Source organism: Emydura macquarii, unplaced genomic scaffold (assembly GCF_026122565.2).
Source record: "Emydura macquarii macquarii isolate MOO-44397 ecotype Brisbane River unplaced genomic scaffold, CSIRO-AGI_Emac_v2 contig_1253, whole genome shotgun sequence".
NCBI classification, from domain to species: domain Eukaryota; kingdom Metazoa; phylum Chordata; order Testudines; family Chelidae; genus Emydura; species Emydura macquarii.
This window is the reverse complement of record NW_027131390.1, coordinates 10,656,806-10,678,989: the sequence shown is the minus strand read 5'-3', so window position 1 is coordinate 10,678,989 and position 22,184 is coordinate 10,656,806. Positions and strand designations below refer to the sequence as shown.

The following is a 22,184-nucleotide window of genomic DNA, read 5'->3' as shown; positions in this document are numbered from 1 at the left end:
CTGGCTTTATAATCTGCAGAGCAGGACTACCAGTATTTCTATGCTTTTGCTATGTGGAGAGACTAGGACTTCAGTAAGCTCCCTGCTTCAATTTTTCTTGCTGCTGCTATTGGTGGCAATGCTCAAATTAGAAAAGCTGCCTGAGTGCTACAAGTCATGCAGTCATTTTTACTGTTTCCTTTTTCTTCTTCCCTTCTTGTGTTTGAAAGTAATGATTAATGCATAGGAAGAATGATAGAGGTGGGGTTAATATTTAGGGCTGTGACATCCCTGAACCTATTGAGTGCTGGGAGGTGGGCAGGTACAAGCCTGCATTTTAGACCTGTGAGACAATATAACAAACCCTTTGTGCATACCTAGGCAGCCAGGTATGGTGTGATATGATAGGGAATTGCTAGTAGGCTCAACTGACTCCGCTGTGTAATATAGGATGTCTCTTCTTCCTTTGAAGAGCAGAAAATTGTGGTTGGGCCTCTAGTGACACCTGGTTACATTGCTGAATTTTAATCCAATAAAGATTAATTATATAAGAGACGAAAGTAACCTGTCAAAAGCTGGGCTTTTCTGGCTTGGGAAAACACCACGTGCAGGACACTTGCAATAGGAGCTGCTCCTGTCAGCTACATCAGCATATTTTAGACTAGGAGTAGTCAATTCTTTTTTTTGTCAAGGTCCAAGTTTCTTGGTCAAGGAATAGTCAAGGTCCAGCCTCAAGAGAAAATAATCATTAAAAACTCAATAATGATAAGTAAATAAAAAGTGTCTGGTGGTCCAGACTTGGCCCGGGGTCTGCCTAATTGACTGCCCCTGCCTTAGACGACATTGTAGACTGAATGATTTCCGGAATAAGATTTAACAAGGTTACTATATGTTCGGGGTGAGGACTAGTACCTTTTTTCACTAAGGTCTGCTCTGTTGTGGGCATGTGCTATGCTGACAGTCTTGTTTACTTTTTTGTGTTTTTTTCCGTTCTATAGTGCTTCTGAGCAGATTGGTTACCTGTGGTGTGGATTGAAAATTCGTAGTTGAGGTCTTATAACTGTGTACGCTAGGCACAAGGATGAGACCATCAAACTTTTGACCCCTTACCTAAAGCCTTATAAAGAGACTGTCATACAATGACTCAGCAATAAGAGGTTCTTCCTAAACAATAGCAAAGATCTCAAATTGCAGGGCCAACCTATGTTGACTTTTTTCCATTTGTGTGTGTGACACAATTCAGCTCTAAAATGAAAGCTTTTCACTTATAAACTTATCTCTTTTGTTCATCTCCTTACCTTGTCTTCAGTCCAGCAGAGAATTGCATACATGCAGCGTGGGTGGTAGAAAAAGTTGGCCGGAGTGTTGGGGGAAGAGCTTCATAATTGAGAGTTTCTTTGGCATGCTAGCACTGAGCGAAGTGATGGACTGCTGTCTTGGTATCTTAGATAGGTAGCTTTTCTGTGTGGCTACATTCTCTGAATATCTCTAATTTAGACATGTAGGCTCTCTAAAATTAAAAGTCCCTCTTTCTACCAGTAATCATGCTACAGTACTTAATCTACTGTTGCAGAACACTGGCTGGCTCAAATAAGTACATTCTTGAAAAAGTTACAGACCACTTTTGAAGGCTCTCGCAACTGGGACAGTTGAGTCATTTGATTGGGCCTCTTCCAAACTGGCTGCATTTGATTCACTTCACACAAAAAAGACCTTTATTATTGAATTCTTTACATTCTGGGGTTCGTAGCTTGTTTGAACTCCAGACTGTTCCAGTGCAGGATTAAAAGCTTCTTTCAGGCACTTGTTATTTATATTCTGTTAGCGCCCAAGACCCTGTCTATGTACAGGAATATGACTGTCCTAAATACCTTTAAGCTAATGGTTTCTGTGAAGCCTTTACTAAAGTGTGGTACTTGAGACTCCCAACTGTGCAAATGCTTAACTTGTTAGTTCTGCTGCTGATTATATATGTAAGTATTGAAAAGGAGTTGAGAACCAAGTAGAAATAAGTAAGAGCACGTCATACAAGATGAGCATTTTAATCAGTATGGGTATATGTTAAAGATGAGAGCGACATAAAAATATTGTGACATTTGAAGGATTCCATCAAGTATCTGACTTCTCACCATATGCTTAGGGCAAAATCAAAACTTACACTTTGAGGATGCAGATGCACTAATTTAATGAAGCACTTATAAGTAAGTTGCTGTCCCTTTGTCTTGTGTTAACCATGTGGTGCAAGGAAATGGGGTCTTCCAACACTTCATATGATTACTGGCATCATCAGTATGTCAGAAGTAGAGTTGAATGGAAGATGATGATTCCATTTTGTGAAGTATTTCAAAACTTCGGCTTCATTTCTAGTTGTAATGAAACCCCAAAATTTCAAAATAATCCAAAGAAAAACTTTTAAAAAGCTGCATTTTGGATAAATCAAAACACTGATTTTGACATTTTATATTATCAAAATACCGTATGCAGTGGTGTAGCCATGTTGGTCCCGGGATATTAGAGAGACAAGGTGGGTGAGGTAATATCTTTCATTGGGTCAACTTTAGTTGGTAAGAGGAACACGCTTCTGAGCTTACACAGAGCTCTTCTTCAGGTCTTGAAGAGCTCTGTGTAAGCTCGAAAGCTTGTATCGCCAACAGAAATTAGTCCGAGAAAAGAGATTCTCTCTCCCCCTTGTCTCTCTCAAAGGACTACAATTCAAAACAAAGTAGCTTCACAAAGTCAACATGCTTAATATCAAAATGCCTCCCTCTTAAAGGACTCATTAACTGCCAGTTAATTATTCATCAAGTTCTTTACAATTAATGTAATAGATAAGAGACTGGAGTATCATCTCCTGAGTATTGAGATGTATTTTTCAGTATTATCCACGAGTATTGCTTTATCAAGGAGGAGCATCAGCCAAATCTTAGCCTTTTCATTTCTCTTTAGAGTTGTTGAATTGGAGGTGAGACCTTGTCCTGAGAAGCAGTTGACCCTGAACTCTAAGTGCAATACTATGGCAAATAGGGCTAGTGAAATCCTTGGATACATAAACAGGGAAATCTGGAGTAGGAGTAGACTGTTATTTTTGTATTTGGCACTGGTGTGACTGCTTGCTGGAATATTGTGTCCAGCTCTGGTGTTGTCAATTCTAGAAGAAAGTTGATAGATTGAAGAGGATTTAGGGAAGAGCCATGAGAATAATTAAAGAACTAGAAAACATGCCTTATAGCTTCTTGAGTCTGTCTATTTAGTTTAATAAAGAGAAGGTTAAAGGGTGGTTTGATCAGTCTGTAAGCGCTTGTATGGGGAACAAAATTCTGGTAGTGGGCTCTTCGGGCTAGTAGAGAAAGGTATAAGAAGATCCAGTGGCTGGACGTTGAAGTTAGAGAAATTCAGACTGGAAATAAGGTGTACGTTTTTAACAGTGAGGATAGTTAACCATTGGAACAATTTGCCAAAGGTTATGGTGGATTCTCCATCACTGGCAATTTTAAAATCAAGATTGGATGTTTTTCTAAAAGATATGCTCTAGGAATTATTTTGGGGAACTTTTATGGTCTGTCAGGGTCCATCGACCTTGAAATCTGTATAGTTTGCCTCATATTAGGAATGTATACTAAGACTGATGGTTCCATGGTTAGTCTTAGAAAAACAAGATATGATAGTCATTCAGTGACTGTCAGTACATGTTTTCAGATTTAACTTCTAGATCTTAATGAGTTTTTTAAATGCAGTACAGTTGCTAATTTATTATGCTGCTACCAAAAATAAAGTGCGTAATTCTGAAGTAGGAATGTTGATTAGCAGTTCCTGAGAGGTTAATAGGTAGATATTCTCTCCCCCTCCCCCTCCCCCATCTCTATTGCAAAACTTCATGTATAAGCAGTGGTAGGATTTGTATGTGTCAATGAATCCATGAAAAGTAAGAAACATAGCACTGCAATAAAGGTGTCCTGAAAGTGAATGTTTCAAATAGCAAATATTTGCTAGGGAATATATTAAATTTTCAAGTCATTAGGGAAACCTCATTTATCTCCATATGACAATTCTCTAGGAATTAAATTCCATTCAGTTGTTACATAATGTACAGAATTTAGACATATGAATGCATGCAGAAAGATAAATGTTATATGGACACTTTTTGAGAGTTAAATGATGGTAACTAGCTTTTATTTCAGCATCTACAGTAAAAGGAATAGACCTGAAAGTACAACAAACTTGATTTTTAACTATTTACAATCATGTAAGGAAGATGTTAGACACATGTGAATCTTTTCAGTTTTAAGGAGAACAAGAAAGACTTGTTTCTTGTTGTTAAATTGCGTGCACAGTCTGGAAGTGGAAATGTGCTGGATTCAACCTGTAGAAGCCTGCACTGAGAGGTAGTATGGCAGAACTTCGGCATGGAAAAGTACACGGCTGTAGCAACTCCCTCTTCTCTCGAGGGAAAACATGCCTAGCAAAGCAGAAACTATCTCTCACAGGGATAGTCATTACAAAAGCAAGAAAGGGCAAAGTTTAAACAGAACAAACAATTCTGAAAAACTGCACTGATCATATAGATGAACTGCTAAAGACTGCAACACTAAAGATGCTCAGGGCACAACAAAGTATTAGAACTTACTATTTAACACAAAGTGAAGAGTTTATCTTCAAAATTCTGAGCAGGGGAAATAAAAACCTCAACAGTTTAAATGTTGTTGTGTTAATACCTAGTCCTGGTAACTGAATTACACGAATGCTGTAGCACTTCTTCCAGTGTCTTCCACAAGATCCCAGATCACTGTCCGAACACGTATATTTAAAATTGCAGAATTTGAGCAAGCTCAGTGGCTATTGCTATTGGGTTGCTAGTGTGAGCTTGACTTCCACACCTAAAGCCAACATGCTATAATAGAGCCTCAGAGTGATGACCACCTCAGGAATGGAGATTGTTCGTAACCCTGAACAAAACATTATGGTGGTTCTTTCAAAAGTTTATAGCTGAACATTGACTTAATGCAGCTTTGCAACTTTACCCTGTAAAAGAAAAATGCTATTTTTAACAATCTTAATTTAAATGAAACAAGCAGTTTCCTTACCTTATCAAATCTTTTTGTAAACTTTCCCTTAATTTTTTTAGTAGTTTATGTTTAACACAGTACAGTACTGTATTCAGTTTTTTTGTCTCTGCTGCTGTCTGATTGCATACTTGCGGTTCCAAATGAGGTGTGTGATTGACTGGTCAGTTCATAACTGAGGTTCTACTGTACTGTGGTAGCTGTACGTCTGTGGTGGGAGGAGTCTTAGACTTTGTTTACACTAGCACTTATGCTGGCAAAACTTTGGTCACTCGAGGGTGTGAAAAAACACCCCTGTGAGCAACATAAATTTTGCCGGCATAAGCACTTGTGTAGACAGCAGTTTGTCGACAGGAGAGAGCTCTCCCGCTGACACAATAAAACCACCTAAATAAGCGGCAGTAGCTATATCGGAAGGAGAGCTTCTCACCGATCTAGTGCTGTCCACACAAGCGCTTATACTGGCAAAACTTATGTCGCTCAGAGTGGTGGATTTTTCACATCCCTGAGGGACAAAAAGTTTTGCCGGCCGGCTGGCATAAGTGCTAGTGTAAACAAGGCCTTATTGTGTATCATCATTTTTCTTGTAGTATTAACAGCCCTATAACACAGTTTTGTTCAGCTATCCTGAACTACATTCAGGCTTGATAAGTGTCTCTCTTAATGGGGTTTGGGCAGAAATAATCTAGATACTTGGGGAAACGGCAGTAATTGTCACTAATCCTCCTCCTCTCTCTTCCCTCCTCTTCTACAATTTGTAACCCAAGTTACTCCACAAAATATTAAGAGGCTATCCCCACTTCTGAAATAGAGCCACATGCAGGGTAGTACATGACAACTGCTTTAACAGTTGATGAGATCAAGGCCAGGAAATGAAAGAAATAGTGTGCAAGTATGTAGAAAGTCCTCACCTCACCATTGGTATGCACGTAGTTGAACTTTTCACTTCCTTATTGTGGGTTTGAGTCAGCTACATTGTATGAAGCAAGATTGCTACAGGCTTCTTTGTATGGTCTACTGGATGTGCATGTTGGCCTTTTAGATTAGGCTGAAATTGACAAGAGAACTTTTAAAATAAGGGTAGGGGGAAATTGACCTAAAACAGCTTCTAATAAGGTATTTTCAGTGAGCTGGCAGATGCCCTAAAATTATAACACTTAAAAGAGAAATTCATCCTAATTCTGTTTGCAATATATGACTTATGAATACAGCTATTAGACTGCCTAGCAGCAAAGGTGGTAAGTGGTATCTGAGATATGTGTCTGGCCTTTACAAGTTATATTTGACTATATACAGTATCCTCAGTCTAGGGCTTTACCTGAACTGCATTTGTTCTCTCTATTGTGCTGTACAGAATGGGCAGTATAAGAGCATGAGAATGGCCACACTGGATCAGACCAATGGTCCATCTAACCAAGTATCCTGTCTTCCGACAGTGGCCAATGCCAGATACTTCAAAGGGAATGAACTGAACAGGACATGATCAAGTGGTCCATCCCCTATTGTCCAGTCCCAGCATCTGGCAGTCAGAGGCCAAGCAACAACCCGAGCATGGGGTTGTATCCCTGACCATCTTGACTAATAGCCACTGATGGATCTATCCCCAGTGAACTTATCTAGTTCTTTTTTGAACCCCATTATAGTTTGGGCCTTCACAACAGCCCCTGGCAAAAAGTTCCCACAGGTTGTCTGTGTGTTGTGTGAAGAAGTCTGTCCTTATGTTTGTTTTAAACCTGCTGCCTGTTAATTTCATTGGGTGACCCATGGTTCTTCTGTTGTGTGAAACAGTAAATACTTCCTTATTCACTTTCTTCACACCATTCATTATTTTATAGCGTAGACCTCTATCATACCCCCCCTAGTTGTCTCTTTTTCCAAGATGAGTAGTCCCACTCTTTTTAATTTCTCCTTATAGAAAAGCTGGTCCGTACCCTTAATCATTTGTGTTGCCCGTCTCTGTACCTTTTCCATTTCTAATATATCTTTTTAAGATGGGGTGACCAGAACTGCAGTTTTCAAGGTGTGGGCATACCATGGATTTACATAAATAAGATGATAGTAAATATTATGATGTTCTATCACTTTCCTAATAGTTCCTAACATTGCTAGCTTTTTTGACTGCCCCAGAACATTGAGTGGATGTTTTTCAGAGAACTATACACAGTGAGTCGAAGATCTTTCTGGAATGATAACTGCTAATTTAGACCCCAAACATTGGATTGTTTCTAATATGTATTACTTTGCATTTATCAGCATTGAATGTCATCTGCCATTTTGTTGGTCAGTCACCCAGTTTTGTGAGATCCCTTTGTAACCTTTCGCAGTCTGCTTTGGGACTTCACTATCTTGAGTAATTTTGTATCATCTGCAGACTTTGCCACCTCACTGTTTACTCCTTTGTACAGGTAATTATGTATGCTGAACAGCACTGGTCCCAGGACAGATCCTTAGGGACCTTGCTGCTTACCCCTCTCCATTGTGAAAACTGACCATTTATTCCTACCCTCCATTTCCTGTTTTTAACCACTTACTGATCCACTTTCCCTTTTATCCCATGACTCCTTAGTTTGCTTAAGAGCCTTTGATGAGGAACCTTGTCAAAGGTTTTCTGAAAGTCCAAGTCCATTATATCCACTGGCTCACGTTTGTTGGAAGCCCCCCCCTTCAAAGAATTCTAATGGATTGTAAAGGGAAATCATGCCTTACCAAAAGCCATGTTGTCTCTTCCCCAATAAATCATATTCATCAGTGTGTCTGGTCATTCTGTTCTTTACTATAGGTTCAGCCAGTTTGCCTAGTACTGAAGTTAGGCTTTAATTGACCTTTAATTTGCCGGGATCACCTCTGGAGCCCTTCTTAAAAATTGGCATCACATTAGCTATTCTCTAGTCATCTGGTGTAGAAGCTGATTTAAGGGAGAGTTCAAGTTAAGATTCTGGGTATTCATGGGTATTTTTAGTAAGTCAGGGACACGTGCAGTTAAACAAAAATTCATGGAAGTCGTGACCTGTCCCTGATTGTTAATAAAAATACCCTGGCGGGAAGGAGAGAAAACAGCTGCCAGAGGTTGCAGCTGCTCCAGCCCTGCTGCTCCAGTGGGCTGGCCGGCAGATCAGCTGTTCGGTAGTGTGGTTGGCTTTCTGATCAGCTGTTCGGCGGCAGCCCCCAGGGCTGAAATCCCAGAGGTCTGAGAAAGTCACAGAATTCATGATCTCTGTGACCAAATTGTATCCTTAGTGATAGTTTAATACCACAGTTCTGCAGTTTCATATCTGTTCCTTCAGGACTCTTGTGTGAATGCCATCTGGTCATGGTGACAAATTACTGTTCGTTTAATCAATTTATTCCAAGCCTCCTGTATTGACACCTCAGCCTGGGACAGTCCCTCAGATTTGTCACCTAAAAAGAATAGCTGATGTTTGGAAAGAGCCCTCTCATCTTCTGCAGTGAAGACCAATACAAAATAATTCATTTAGCTTCTCTACAATGACCTTGTCGTACTTGAGTGCTCCCTTAGCACCTCAGTCAGTCAGTGGCCCCACTGATTGTTTGTTTGGCAGGCTTCCTGCTTTCCATATACTTGAAAATTTTTTGCTGTTTTAGTTTTTGAGTCTTTTGCTAGTTGTTCTTCAGATTCTTTTTTGGCCTGCCTAATTATACTTGACTTGCCAGAGTTTATGCTCCTTTCTATTTTCCTTAGTAGAATTTGACTTCTAGTTTTTAAAGGATGCCGTTTTGCCTCTAACCCCTGCTTTTATTCTGTTTAGTCATGGTAACATTTTTTGGTCCTCTAACTATTCTTTTTAATTTGGGGTATACATTTAATTTGAGCCTCTATTCTGGTGGGGGGTTTTAAATTTCCATGTAGCCGACAGGCATTTCACTCTTGTGACTGTTCCTTTTAATTTCCACTTAATTAGCTTCCTCATTTTTGTGGTGTTCCGCTTTCTGAAGTTTAATGCTACTGTGGTGGTTCTTTGATATTCCCATGCTCCCTCCCCCATGTTAAATGTAGTTACATTATGGTGGTTCTAACTGAGTGGTTCAGCTTTATTCATCTCTTGGACTAGATCCTGTGTGCCACTTAAGACTAAATCAAGAATTGCCTCTCCTCTGGTGGGCTTCAGGACTAGCTGCTCCAAGAAGCAGTTATTAATGGTGTCTAGAAACTTTATTTCTGCATCCCCTCCTGAGGTGACATGTGGGGGTAGTTGAAATCCCTCATTATTGAGGTTTTTTTTGTTTTTTTTCCCCCCATAATAGTCTGCCTAATCCCTCTGAGCATTTCACAGTCCTGGTCAAGGGGTCAGTAGTATATTCCTACTGCTATACTCTCATTATTCAGTCATGGAATTTCTTTCCATAGAGATTCTACGATGCAGTTTGATTCGTTTAAGATTTTTACTATATTTGACTGTTTTCTTTAGCATATAGAGCCACTCCCCTACTAGCATGACCTGTTCTGTCATTTCTGTATTTTGTATCATTAGCATCCCATTGATTGTAGTCATTCCATCAAGTTTCAATGACGTCTCTTATAACAATATAATGCTCATTTAATATCAGGCACTCAAGTTCACCAGACTTAGTATTTAGACTTCTAGCGTTTGTATAAAGCACTTATAAAATTTGTCACTTTTTAGTTGTCTGCCTTTATGTGATGTAATTGAATAGGACTCTTTTTTTTATTATTATTTATTTATTTATTTATTATTTGACTATTTCTCTTCGGTTTCTACCTGCACTTCATCAACTTCTCTCCTCTCCTTTTATCTAGGATATAAAGAATCCCGGTTAATAGATCCTCCCCAGGAGATGTCTATGTCCGAACTGTGTGAGATTAAGGACAATAAGGATAAAAAATGGCTTCGAACAGCTTTCTATCTTTGTTATTGGCATAATTGATCTTACTCATTCTTTCTGTAGCTGAGTTCGTGAAAGCAATGATCCTTACCTTTTTTTAATGACTTGACCTGTATTTAATCAGTGTATCTACTCATAATGTTTAATTAAAACTCAAGGTATATTGACACTGAATCATTTGGGGGCGAGTTAATATGTAACCAACCTTGGTGCATAGTTCTCATCACAGAACACTTTTGAATAAAAGATCAGGTTAGCCATACGGGAGATGCAATATAGACTCAAGGCTGAATATATTTAGCAGTTTGGATCAAAAGCAATATATCAATTTGTAGTGCAATGAGTGACCTGACTACTAAGAGAGCCATTTAATAAGAGGTGCTATCATAGGAAAATTAGAATCAGCGAAGTTTGTGTGAGGTTCATTAAATAGTAGGCTCCTACAACTGCAATAAAGTGCGTGGTCATAAGGCTAACCAAATGTGGTACTACTTTAACCATTCCTGCTCCCTGAGTGCATTCTGAGTCATAACTACTTACTGTACTGACACAAATGGTTAAATAGAAGCACTGCAGAACCAGCACAGCTCTGCCATGAGACTCTTATCTAGTTGATATTTGAACTAGATTTTACCTGGGTTTAGTTATGGTTTTGTGGAGGACTGATTAGGGTGGGTACTGTTTAAGATAACTTGCTATTTCTCCCATATTTGCTTCACTTGTGCGTCTAGGAGTTCATTTACGTTAAATAAAAGTTGTGGACACGCAGACAATCATTCAAGTACTTTTGGCTGTCCTCGGCATTCCCTATCACCTGCAATGAAGGGGATACTCTTCTGGCTCAGACCTACTAACCAGACTTGTCAAAATGGAGCTTCAACTGTTACATCAGAAACACACCTTAATTGACTTGTTGTGATTGAACTAGGAAACAGTCTGACATTAAAATTCCAGGTTGAGTCTGCAGCACTGGCAGCTGTGTGTGTCATGTTACTTGTAAATTGCAAACACTTGATATGGTAGTCATTGGCTACATCTGCACTAGGGACTACATCAGAGCTAGGGGTGTGATTCCCCTGCTGGTGTACACATACTGGTGCTAGCTCTCATCAAGTTACTGTGAGTATAAATAGCAGGGTAGCCATGGTAGCATCGGTAACGGCAATGGAGGCATGGCTGAGGCATGCCAAGTACCTACACACTGTTTCCAGAGGGGTTGTACTCTACGTGGCTCAGCCATGTCTCCACTCCTGCTACCCATGCTACCGCAGCTGTGCTATTTATATTCACATTAGCTCGGTGAGAGGTGGCACAAGTGTGTACACCAGCAGGGAAATTGCACCCTAGTTCATAGTGTAGACGTAGCCTTGAGACAACCCTGGAGACCCCACTGCAACAATTATCTTTCAGAGGAGAACTAGGTGGAGTCGCATACTTCATGCTAAATCTCTTGTTGAAATATAAAAGCCAAGTCTTTTACTTTGGTTTAACAAATTATTTTGTCTGACTAAATCTGTATTGTTCTGTAGCATTGCCAAATTTAGGAGGGGAGACGTAAGACAAAGAGCAGCAGAAGAAAATCAAGAAGCTCTTAGAATGGCCCTTTATATAATGTCATCTTCATGATCAAGCTTTTAAACCACTACATGCATACAGATACAAATTTCAGTTCTTCAGAAATAGGTACCTATCGTAATGACTCCCTTGGACATAAACCAAGATTTCTTACTGATGTAGTTCCAAGGTATATATCAAATTGCACCCTTCCATGGTACACAGCATTGCTCCAGGTGTATAACAGTAGCTTAAGCGTTCTGTGTCAGGATGATTGTGTAATGATTATTCGAAGTGACTGGTTTATCCAGTTTGTGGGTAACAAGTAGATAGCTTGAAATTCTAACCTACCTATTAGGATAAGATTTAAAATGTAGCACTAAACATCTGCTAGCTAACAGAGCAGGTATAGAAATGGTCAGTTGGCGACTCAGCCATTCTACTCATTTAGTATCTGAGCTAAAGCAATGTGAAAGAACTGACTCAGTCGCTTCTACTGTACAATCATTTGAAAATTAAAAATTTTTTCTTCTCTTTACAGGGTCAGGAGACATTGTTGCAGTTATGATCAGCAATCAGAAAGGCCTGGACATCTTACGCCGGATTGAGAAGGGCTTTCAAGTGACTATGGTTATTGAAGTAGGGAAAAAGCATGCACCCTGGATGAATCACTATTCAATCTTCTTCGTCTCAGTGTCATTTTTCATTGTCACAGCAGCAACTGTGGGCTACTTCATTTTTTATTCTGCTCGAAGATTCAGGGTTGCAAGAGCTCAGAATAGGAGAGAGGTTAGTTTCTTCCATATATTTGACACTTGCTTATTTATGTTGTACATGATATATTGGATTGGGAGATAATGGTGGTCATAACTCTATCTGCCGTGTCCAAGGCATCTTTCTTCTGGCCTAGGGAATTCTGGGGCTACATCAATAATGCAAAGTGATAAGGCTTGAACCCTGGTTCCTGGCTTGGTTTGGGCTTGAACAGCCCACCCTCGTGGGGTCCTAGGGCCTGGGTCCAAGCCTGACAGATGTATGTAGACAGAAGAGGGATTTGGGCTCAAGTCTGAGCTCAGGCTCATATTGCAATGCAGACATATCCTGGGAAGCTATGCAGTGTGATCACTTTCTACATTGCTTTCACAGAACGATATGTCCCTCTTCATAATGGTCCTACCACAGTGCGAATCTGTTGGTAACGGGAAACTTAGTGGCAGGGCTCCCTTCCCTTCAAACATTTGTGAAATTTTGAGACTTGGGGTTTTTATGGAATTCCACACTGCTCATTAGCTGTCTAAATTCATGCAATAGTAGAAGGCTTGGTCTTCTATTTATGTATTTATCTTTAACCCGTGACCACCTTATAAGTTGTTATAATGCAGGCACCAGTGTATCAAAAGCTTCTATTCAAATAGGTTGGCTCCCCAGTGAACACAAGACCAACTGTCGTCAGCTTCAGTTGTGGAAAAATAGAATAAAGTTACTTAGTTCATCAGCTATTAATGGGATGTTAATAGGCATCTACTTTCTCACCACAGGAAGCAATTGAACATTCATGTTAACAAAACTCATATCTGGAAGTGAATGCACTTGCCAGTTGTCCTTGCGTTAGTAGAGATAACTGTAGAGATACAGTAGTTACTCTACAGAATGCTTACTAATACATCATGAAGCTTAAACTAAATGTGTGCTATAAATGAGCAAAGTACAATTGATGTGTATGCTTGTGTTCATTTGTTTGCAAAATCCAGTAACTTGTAATGAGCCTCCCTCATCATAGTGCAAACTAGTAACGTTCTACTGTAGTAAAGTCGCTATGACTTCAAGTAAAATGTTCTTACTGCCACTCCTGGGCTGTGCCAGAGGATATAGTGACATTTGAAACAGCAGAAAACATGCTTTTTCTTTAAAATGTCATGGTTTAAGAAGGCTGTAAAAGCTTAGTCTCGCAAATTCTGTAGTGTGTTCCTTGGAGAGAATTATAAAATGCTGAATGAACAAATGCAGAAGTTATTTTCAATGCACTGTTTATGGTCACTTTTGTGCTTCCTTAGGTGGGGCAGTCTGGGGATGTTGTCTCTGTCTTTTTAAAATACCTAAAACTCTCCTCCCAAGGAATTGCAAAAAGCTGTTCTTTTAATTATCTGGAACTCTTAATAAAACTTATGCTCCAACTGCTTGTTTTGTACAGCAGCTATAGTAAATATTATCCTTAGAGCGGTGTCCTAACAATAATGCTGATATTAGATTTGGTGATAATGCTAATTGCTTTCAGCTATTGTATTTCCTGTCTCCTAGTCTTGTGGTAAAAGACAAAATCCATAGATGTTAGAGTCTGCAAAGCCAGGTACACACATGAGTTTCCCATATTAGAATTTTTAGCAAAGAAGGAAATTGCTTTCGACATTGAAACATTAATAAAAGAATTCTGTAGCACCTTAAAGACTAACACATTTCTGCAGGCATAAGCTTTCATGGGCTGCAACCCACTTTGTCTGACAACAGGACTCTCCTTATTTTAGTTGTATACAGACTAACACGGCTACGCCTCTGAAACATTAATAAAGCATTCCTCATCAGAGGAAAGTACTAAATTTTAACTTCTGGTGTCAAAAGCAGCACTGGGGTGATGTTTACGTATTATAAAACTGTAATCTTCGATTTTAAAGCCCTAGCAGGGAGTTATTAATTAGTCAACAAGTTCCATGTAACTCTTGATATCAAATATGCAATAACCTGTGATCGGCTATCGTGATCAGTACACATTGTCTCCAGTTTGACTGCTTTACAGTTGCTATTCTAGTCACAAAGAGCTCCTAAAATCTTGGGGACAAATCTATAACTGGCCTTAATTTTGTGTGAGAATCTAGTTCTATTGCTGCTGCTTTCCATGGGAAGCATAGACCAGTGACTGTGGTCACTAATGGGCATAAGGGCTGTGTGTGCTAAATATGAACAGCCATTTCTATATGGTCCTTATTTTATAATTCAGGACCCTACCAGAACATGTGAACTTCTCTGGTGACTGGATGGGTTGGTCTGTCTCCAGCTTTCTTTTCAGGGCTGTAGGTAAAGCCTCTGTCTTGTGGACCTTTGAAAAGAGGATCTGATAAGCAGTTCCTCACGCAACCCACACTGCAGTAGAGAGCCATTCCATGTTACAGGTGGCTTTCTGGTGTCTCAGAGCAAATCACAGATTTGGTGCTTAAATACTTGTGATTGATTTAAAAAAAAAAAAAAAAAAAAGCCTGCCCTTCATCTGAGAAGATATCACTGATAACCCTCCCACATATTCCCCTAGGTACATTTGTTCATCCAGTCCATGACCACTTGAAACAAGCTGAGCTAGCTCATAACTCAAAGAAGAAACACGAGAACGTCATAACTGTGTCGTAGTAGCAAACATAGTCATAACTTGTAAACCTGATTTAGCACAAATGGGTAAACTGACAAATTCTCACTAGGAATGTGGCCCAACTCCAGTTAACCTACATTACCATCTCCATTCCCGGCAGTCTATAAGGTTAGAGAGATGAGCATAAAAATGTTTCTTGTGGATCTAGCCAGGTTAGCTTAACATCAGTTATGGTGTGATTATTGTAGAATATTAGCTCAATTACGTTTTCAGTATGTATTTTGAGAACCTTTTGTCTGGATGTTTGAGCTCTTTACTTGTGGATATTAATGTCCAGACTTATGGTAAATAGTACCTCCAATCCCCAGGCTATCGGTGATGTCAGGGGGTCTACTCCTTTCATGAGGCACTAGGTGAAAGTACAACAGATAGAGTTCAGGTATTACATCTGTGAAATGTGCTAGACAGCTTGCCGATTTTAATCAAACTAGGCACTTGTCGTCTTTACATAAGAACATAAGAGTGGCCGTACAGTGGTACATCTAGCTCAGTATTCTGTTTTCTGATAGTGGCTAGTGCCAGATGCTTCAGAGGTAATGAACAGAACTGGACAACTGAGTGTTCCAATCCCTTTTGTCCAGTCCCAGCATCTGGCTTAAGGACATCCGGAGCATGGGATTGGAACCTTTGCTAATAGACATTGATGGAGCTATCCTCCATGAGCTTATCTGAGTTATTTTTAACCCATTTTTCAACTTTTGGCCTTCACAGTACCCCCTGGAGATGAGTTCCGCAGGTTGGCTGTGTGTTGTGAAGAAGCACTTCCTAATGTTTGTATTAAACCTGCTGCCTATTCATTTCATTGGGTGACTCTTGGTTTGTGTTATGTGAAAGAGTACATACCTTCCTTCTTCACTTTCTCCACACTAGTCATGATTTTTATAGACCTCAATTACATATCCCCCCTTCCTTTTTTTCCAAGCTGAATAGTCCGTCTTTTTAATTCTCCTCATAGGAAAGCTGTTCCATACCCTTAATCATTTTTGTTGCTCTGTTCTATACCTTTTCCATGTCTAATCTATCTTTTTTGAGATGGGGTGACCAGAATTCCACATAATATTCAAGGTGTGTGAGTACCATAGATTTATATAGTGAATTATGACATTAGTGTTCTCTTACTTAGCCCTTTCTTAATGCTTCCTAACATTCCCTTAGATTTTTTTCACTGATGTTGCATATTAAGCAGATGTTTTCAGAGCACTATCCACAGTGACTCCAAGATCTCTTACTTGAGTGGTAACAGCTAATTTAGACCCCATCATTTTGCATGTATAACTTGGTTGTGCATTACTTTGCATTTATATTAATAAAGTAATTAGGGGAATATCATCTGCCATTTTCTTGGTCAGTCACCCAGTTTTGTGAGATCCCTTTATAACTATTTGCAGTCTGCTTAGGGGGGGGACTTAACTATCTTGAGTAATTTTGTATCATCTGCAAATTTTGCCACCTCATTGTTTCTCTCTCTTTCCAGATAGTTTGTGAATATGTTGAACAGCATTGATCCCAGCAGAGATCCCTGGGGGACCCCCGCTTTTTACCTCTCCATTGTGAAAACTGGCCATTTATTCCTACCCTCTGTTTCCTGTCTCTTTTAACCACTTACTGATCTATGAGAGGACCTTCCCTCTTATCCCATGACTGCTTAGTTAGCTTAAACACCTTTGGTGAGGCATCTTGTCAAAGATTTTCTGAAAATCCATATACACTATATCCACTGGATCATGCTTGTTGATCATGCATCATTCCCCCTCCCCCCTCCCCAAAGAATTCTAATAGATTGGTGAGGCATGATTTCCTTTTACAAAAGTTGTGTTGACTTCCCCAACAATTAGTGTTCATCTTTGTGTCTGATAATTCTGTTTTTTACTATAGATTCAATCAGTTTGCCTCGTACTTAAGTTAGGCTTTCTGGCCTGTGTTTCAAGATCACCTCGGGATCCTTTTGTAAAAATCTGCATTATGTTAGCTATCCTTCAGTCATCTGGTACAGAAGCTAATTTAAGCCAGGGGTTCTCAACCTGTTTCTTTCTAAGGCCCCCGTCAACAAGCTACAGAAACTCCATAGCCTACCAGTATCACAACTATTTTTTTTTCTGCATATAAAAGCCAGGGCTGGTAGCAAGCAGGGCAATTGCCCAGCGCCCTGAGAAGCTCAGTTGCTTAAGCTTTTATATGCAGAAAAACAGTTTTCTGCATCTTTGGCTTCAGCCCCAGGCGTCAGGGCTCCAGGGTTCAGCCCCAGGCAGCAGGGCTTGGCAGACCCTCTGAAACTCATTCACGGCCCCTCAGGGCTATGCAGATTCCAAGTTGAGAACCTCTGATTTAAGTGATAGGTTACATACCACAGTTAGTAGTTCTGCAATTTCATATTTGAGTTCCTTCAGAACTCTTGGCTGAATACCATATGGGTCCTGATGACTTATTACTGCTTATCTGAATTTATTATAATGAGAATAGAGAAATCTGTATCTTGAGTTGTTAGTTTGCATTTTTTAGCATTCTCTGAATAGTGGGGTTCACCTTCTCTCCTGGGTAGTCATTAAAGGCATGATACAAAGCCCACTGAATTAAAAAGAGAAATTCCCATTGACTTCAATGGACTTTGGATTAGACCCTAGATTTCTCTGTGTCTTAAAGCAACAGGCAAGACCACCACTTTTTTTAAATGGACTTTGTTGAAAGTATTAGATCATCAATTTAAAGAATATGTTTATTCTCAAGAGCTTTTTCTGTTAAGCACTAGCTTGGTTGTATACTAAACTGGAATAGAATAATTTTTAGACTCTCTTGTCTTATTTGCTGCTGGTCTCAGGATTATGAAGGAGCATCTTAAATCTTGCAAGCAGTACGTATCCTGCAGTTTTAAAAACTAACTGCAAATCAGCAAAGCACTGCAGAGTTTAGAATATGTGCTGTGACTTTTTGCTGGGCATTTATTCTGTTGACAACCTGTCTTCTGCTTTCTACCAAATTTGACAGATGGGGAATAAACTTGTTTTTAGTTGGATTCTTTAGCCCCCTTGTATGCTGTCTGCAAATCTATCTTCATTATTGAGGGAGAGAGAGGGGAGAGAGGATGGATGTTGAAAACAAGGTGAGGAAGCTGTAGGGGAATACTTGGAAGCTGATAAAAGCGTCTTTTGGAGTTGCTGAATTAGAACATTGAACAAGTTTCTGCCTGCATAGTCTGTATTGCATTCTACTGGAATCTGACCTTTACTTTAGAACGTGCAGTTTCACATTTCTTAAATTACGTTTTAGCTTCTCAGCAGCTGTGATTTTTATTTTCATTATTTTTAGGAACTGGCATGTCACTTGTAAGGTAGCTTCAACTGCTCTGTTAAATATAAGGAGCTGAAACTGCCTCAGAAAGTAGATGCATAGTGACTAAATTTAATCTGGAGTATCTGCGTTTGAAGATGTCGTTTCTCTGCCACATCCCAGTAAAGGGTAATTATCTTGTAAAACAGGCCACTTTAAAGTATTCTGTTTATTCTCAAATCGTGACTGCTTGAAGCTTTGACATTTCTAGTGGGTAGATAAACGAGTCATATCATTGAGGCAGATCTGTCTTCAATGAATGTGGGCTGGCAAATCATATTTTAAAAGAAGAAAACCAAAATCCAAAACAACCCTCATTTATTATTGTTTGGTGTGTGCCTAAGAATGTTCTTGCTGAATGACTGTACTCCTGTAAATACAAAATATCCAGGAATGGGACTAGTTTTGTGTAACTTTCTATTAGCTCTTGAAAACACTAAACATTTGCTGAACAGTACAAATAAAATCTTGTTTACTGCATCTGCGGTTCTATCAATGATCTTTACTAAACACTTCCAAATCTTTGACTTACATCATTCACCGGAGTCAGCCTTGGAAATGTCATGGTTTTTCTATGAATAAGCTTTTGTATAAACTGTTCGATACTCTAGCTGAACACGTGTTTTGGAGATGGTCACTAAATATTCAAACTCCAAACTTCAGCTTTCCCAGAAGTGACTAATAACTCCCAAACAGAAATGGAGGATTTTTGGTTACTGACTAGACCGTTTCTTATACAACTTCAGCAACTGTGCAGCTCCTTCATGGTCATTTTGAAGATGGGAAACAGTCATTGCCTTCAGTATCGTTGCACTACTATATCTACCTTCTTGCTGGACTCCAGGCTTTATTCCAATATCCTCTTAAGCAGAAAAACTGGATTGTATGAAAGAGTCAAGAGTAAGAACGGGAGTGAGTTTGTATATTGGACAGATGGACTTAGGCATTCAACGTTTTGTGCTAAGCAAGTGCGCTTTCAAGCCTTGAAATGTTGAGGAGTTCCCCAAGTAAATGGCAAAGGATTATTATTTAAAGTTAGCAGCATAGGCTTTTCCAAACTGACATAGCAATGTAAGGAGGCACTCATGAACTTATTTGAATAGTCAGCTTTATAAATGCTGCTTCATTATTTGTCTAATGATGCTTTTTGGCTACGTGGTTAGATTATTCTTCTAGTTCTCTGGAGCTGATCAATGCTGGCTTCTGCTCTTTTTCCCTACGCTCTGATCTTGACTTTTGTTTTCTATCCACCACAAAGCCCTTTTTACACTAATTAGTTACTAGAACATCCCTTGGTGGAAAAACAGAGTTTGGCTGTCTGCCCAATGAATCACTGTTTGTTAAATGAGACAGTCTCAAAATGCCTTCAGTTCCATCTTGCAAGTTAGTGATAAAACAACTGAAAAATGAAAGGTTTTGTTCACTGATTTTGGCTGTATAGTAGGAACCTAGTTATTGCAAACTAATCTCTTAATGGTGTACATGCTAACCTTCATGTTTAGGGAGAAAAGTCAGATTCTTCTTCTGTGCAGTAGCAGAGGGCCACCTATATGGCATGAACTTCTTATAATGTTAGAATGTGTCCCACTCCCGTCTTTACTCTTTTGCAGGTAAATATACCAGTTTAATAGAATAAGCAGATAATGTATGTGACTGTAGAAATCTGGATAGCAAAGAAAAGGCTAAAAAAAAGGCATTACAATCTGTTGTGAACTGCTTGATTCCCTCACTCACCTTGCAGAGTCCTTCACTATTAAGAGCTTTATAGTTAATGCTGTAGAAAAAAAAATTAAAAGCTACCTTTTTAAAAACAAAACTTGACAATTTCTGTTATCTGAAAATTGGAGAAATAGAATTTTGAGAGGACTTGACTCTTATTTATATCCCGGAGACTCTACTGCACTCTGGCAGAGTAAAAGGGCCTTAAATGTAAATGAGAATTGGGCTCGGTGAGTGTCCAGAAGGAATAACTGTCAAATCAGCAAATCCTTAAAGGGGTACAATAACCAAGGATGTCCTTTCTGGATGTTAATACTTCCAGCAGTTGAAGAGGGGCTTCTTACACTTCGATTAATTTACCATTACTTCACACAATTCCATCAAAGACCAATAGAATCCAACATATGACCCATAAGAGGATTCCAGTACCAATTAGCAGGATTCTGTCCAGTGCAGGACATCAACATATCCAGTCTAGTCCATACTAATTCTAGTCCATGAAATAACTAGTCATAGTACTTTGTTTACCATCATCGAGTCAAAGTTTAAACTTAAATGCTGTCATACAAATTGCATAATGCCTCAGAAGTGACCCACTTAATGTGAAGCAAGATGACCTGGATCAGGGCAATGCCCAACTTCATGGGAACAATAATTAAACCTCTGCACATTAGTGTGGTAGAGCTCGGCGTGTCATGCAGATGTCTTGCTTGGGTTATAGGAGGAACTTGACGGCATCAACGCTACCTTCCAGGTTGTCTGTCTCCTCCCCTCTTTTCTTTCCATCTGGGTCGGGCACTCTTGATTAAGACCAGATCCATAACCTTGCGGACTGTGCCGTATTCTTAACTCTAAATTGTCAAAACCTAGATGGAAGCCAGGTCAGACTCATCCTGTCTATGGCTGCTTCTTGTTCTCTCCCACCCTAGATTTACCTTCATGAAAATACTGTCTGTGGAAGCTTTACTGTCAATTTAAGCCCTGAAGGCTTATTCACAACTTTTCTCTTAATTTAAAATTTCATATACAAATACATGCCTGTGCAACCTTAATTCCATCCCCTTATATCTGCACTATGATATTGTCTTGAAATATGACTGCATGCTGTTCCACACGACCCCTACCTCCATCGTTTCATAGAATAGGTGGTGTTCACTGACTGAGCAGCTATTCGATATTTTATCTTCTTCTTGACCAGTGTGTGGCCCATAACATACTCTTTCACAGGAAAAGCAAAAGTCCCTGACTTCAGGGCAACCACAGTATGAAATTTCAAGACCCTGCTCCAGGCATGGAGTTATAGGAGCTACTTAACAAAATGCTGTTAATTTAACAGAGGAAAACATTGTTTTGCCCTAACATTAGTCTGAGAAATGACTGAATAGTTCTTAATGAAACTTCCAAAATCAGCCGGAAGCAGACACTTGGTGTGTGGGTTGTAAATTCCCACACCAGTTTAAAATGGGGACAGATTTTGAAAAGCAGGAACAAGGTTGAAAGCAGGAACTAACAATGGAAAATATTGGGTAATCTTAATCATAGACCGTGCTACTTCCACTGCCTTTAATGACAACATGAAAACTTCAAGGCTGTCTGTGAAGCAGACTTTATTTTGAACTCAAATATGGTAACTGCAGACAGTGACACAGCTCTGGTTCTCCAAAGGCTATGGAAGTTCAGGACTCTTGAAATCGTTCTGTTACACAAGACTATTGCCTGCTCTTTCACAAACTCTGAAATAATTGCAACAGGGCAGAAGGTGGTAGGGAACCAGAGTACAGCAGGTGTGTCTATCCTGTAGTATCTTAGCGGGGAGAATGTGTACTGAAACTTGGTCAGAAGTCGACTCTTTTAGAAAAGTCTCTATGCTAGAAGGTAAACTAGCTCACTGGGGAGGGTGTCTGAAGGAATTAACCTGTCAGTGGCACTGGTGCAGCTCCCATAGACTTCATTGTGCACAACTGACAGCACAGTTGGTAATGGAAATATTTTTGACTATTATCAGAATAAGGGATTGTAGAATTTCTCAATTTCAAGTCAGCTTGGAAGTCTGCCTGTGTATTACTGTGTGGGAATTGTGGCATTGATATCCGATCTAAACTACTAATTGTCTGAATGTGTGTGGCTGCTATTTTTATCAACTTCTTTCCAGATTAAGCCTCTAAACCACTTCTGTCTTTGATATTGATCAACAGTTGATGTCCATGGGCAGGGCCTGTTTTAATGGGACCACTGAAACTACTGCACCTGGTGGTGAAGCCAAAGCCTCC

General features: G+C 39.5%; 1 protein-coding gene across 1 annotated transcript in view; it reads left to right on the top strand.

Annotated features, from left to right (window-relative positions):
- RNF128 (ring finger protein 128) overlaps positions 1–22,184 on the top strand; it is a 47,745-nt gene that overhangs the window by 12,435 nt on the left and 13,126 nt on the right. The window contains exon 2 of the mRNA XM_067548142.1: positions 11,998–12,245. Within this exon, the coding sequence (XP_067404243.1) occupies positions 11,998–12,245 (248 nt within the window). The remainder of the gene's footprint in view (positions 1–11,997; positions 12,246–22,184) is intronic.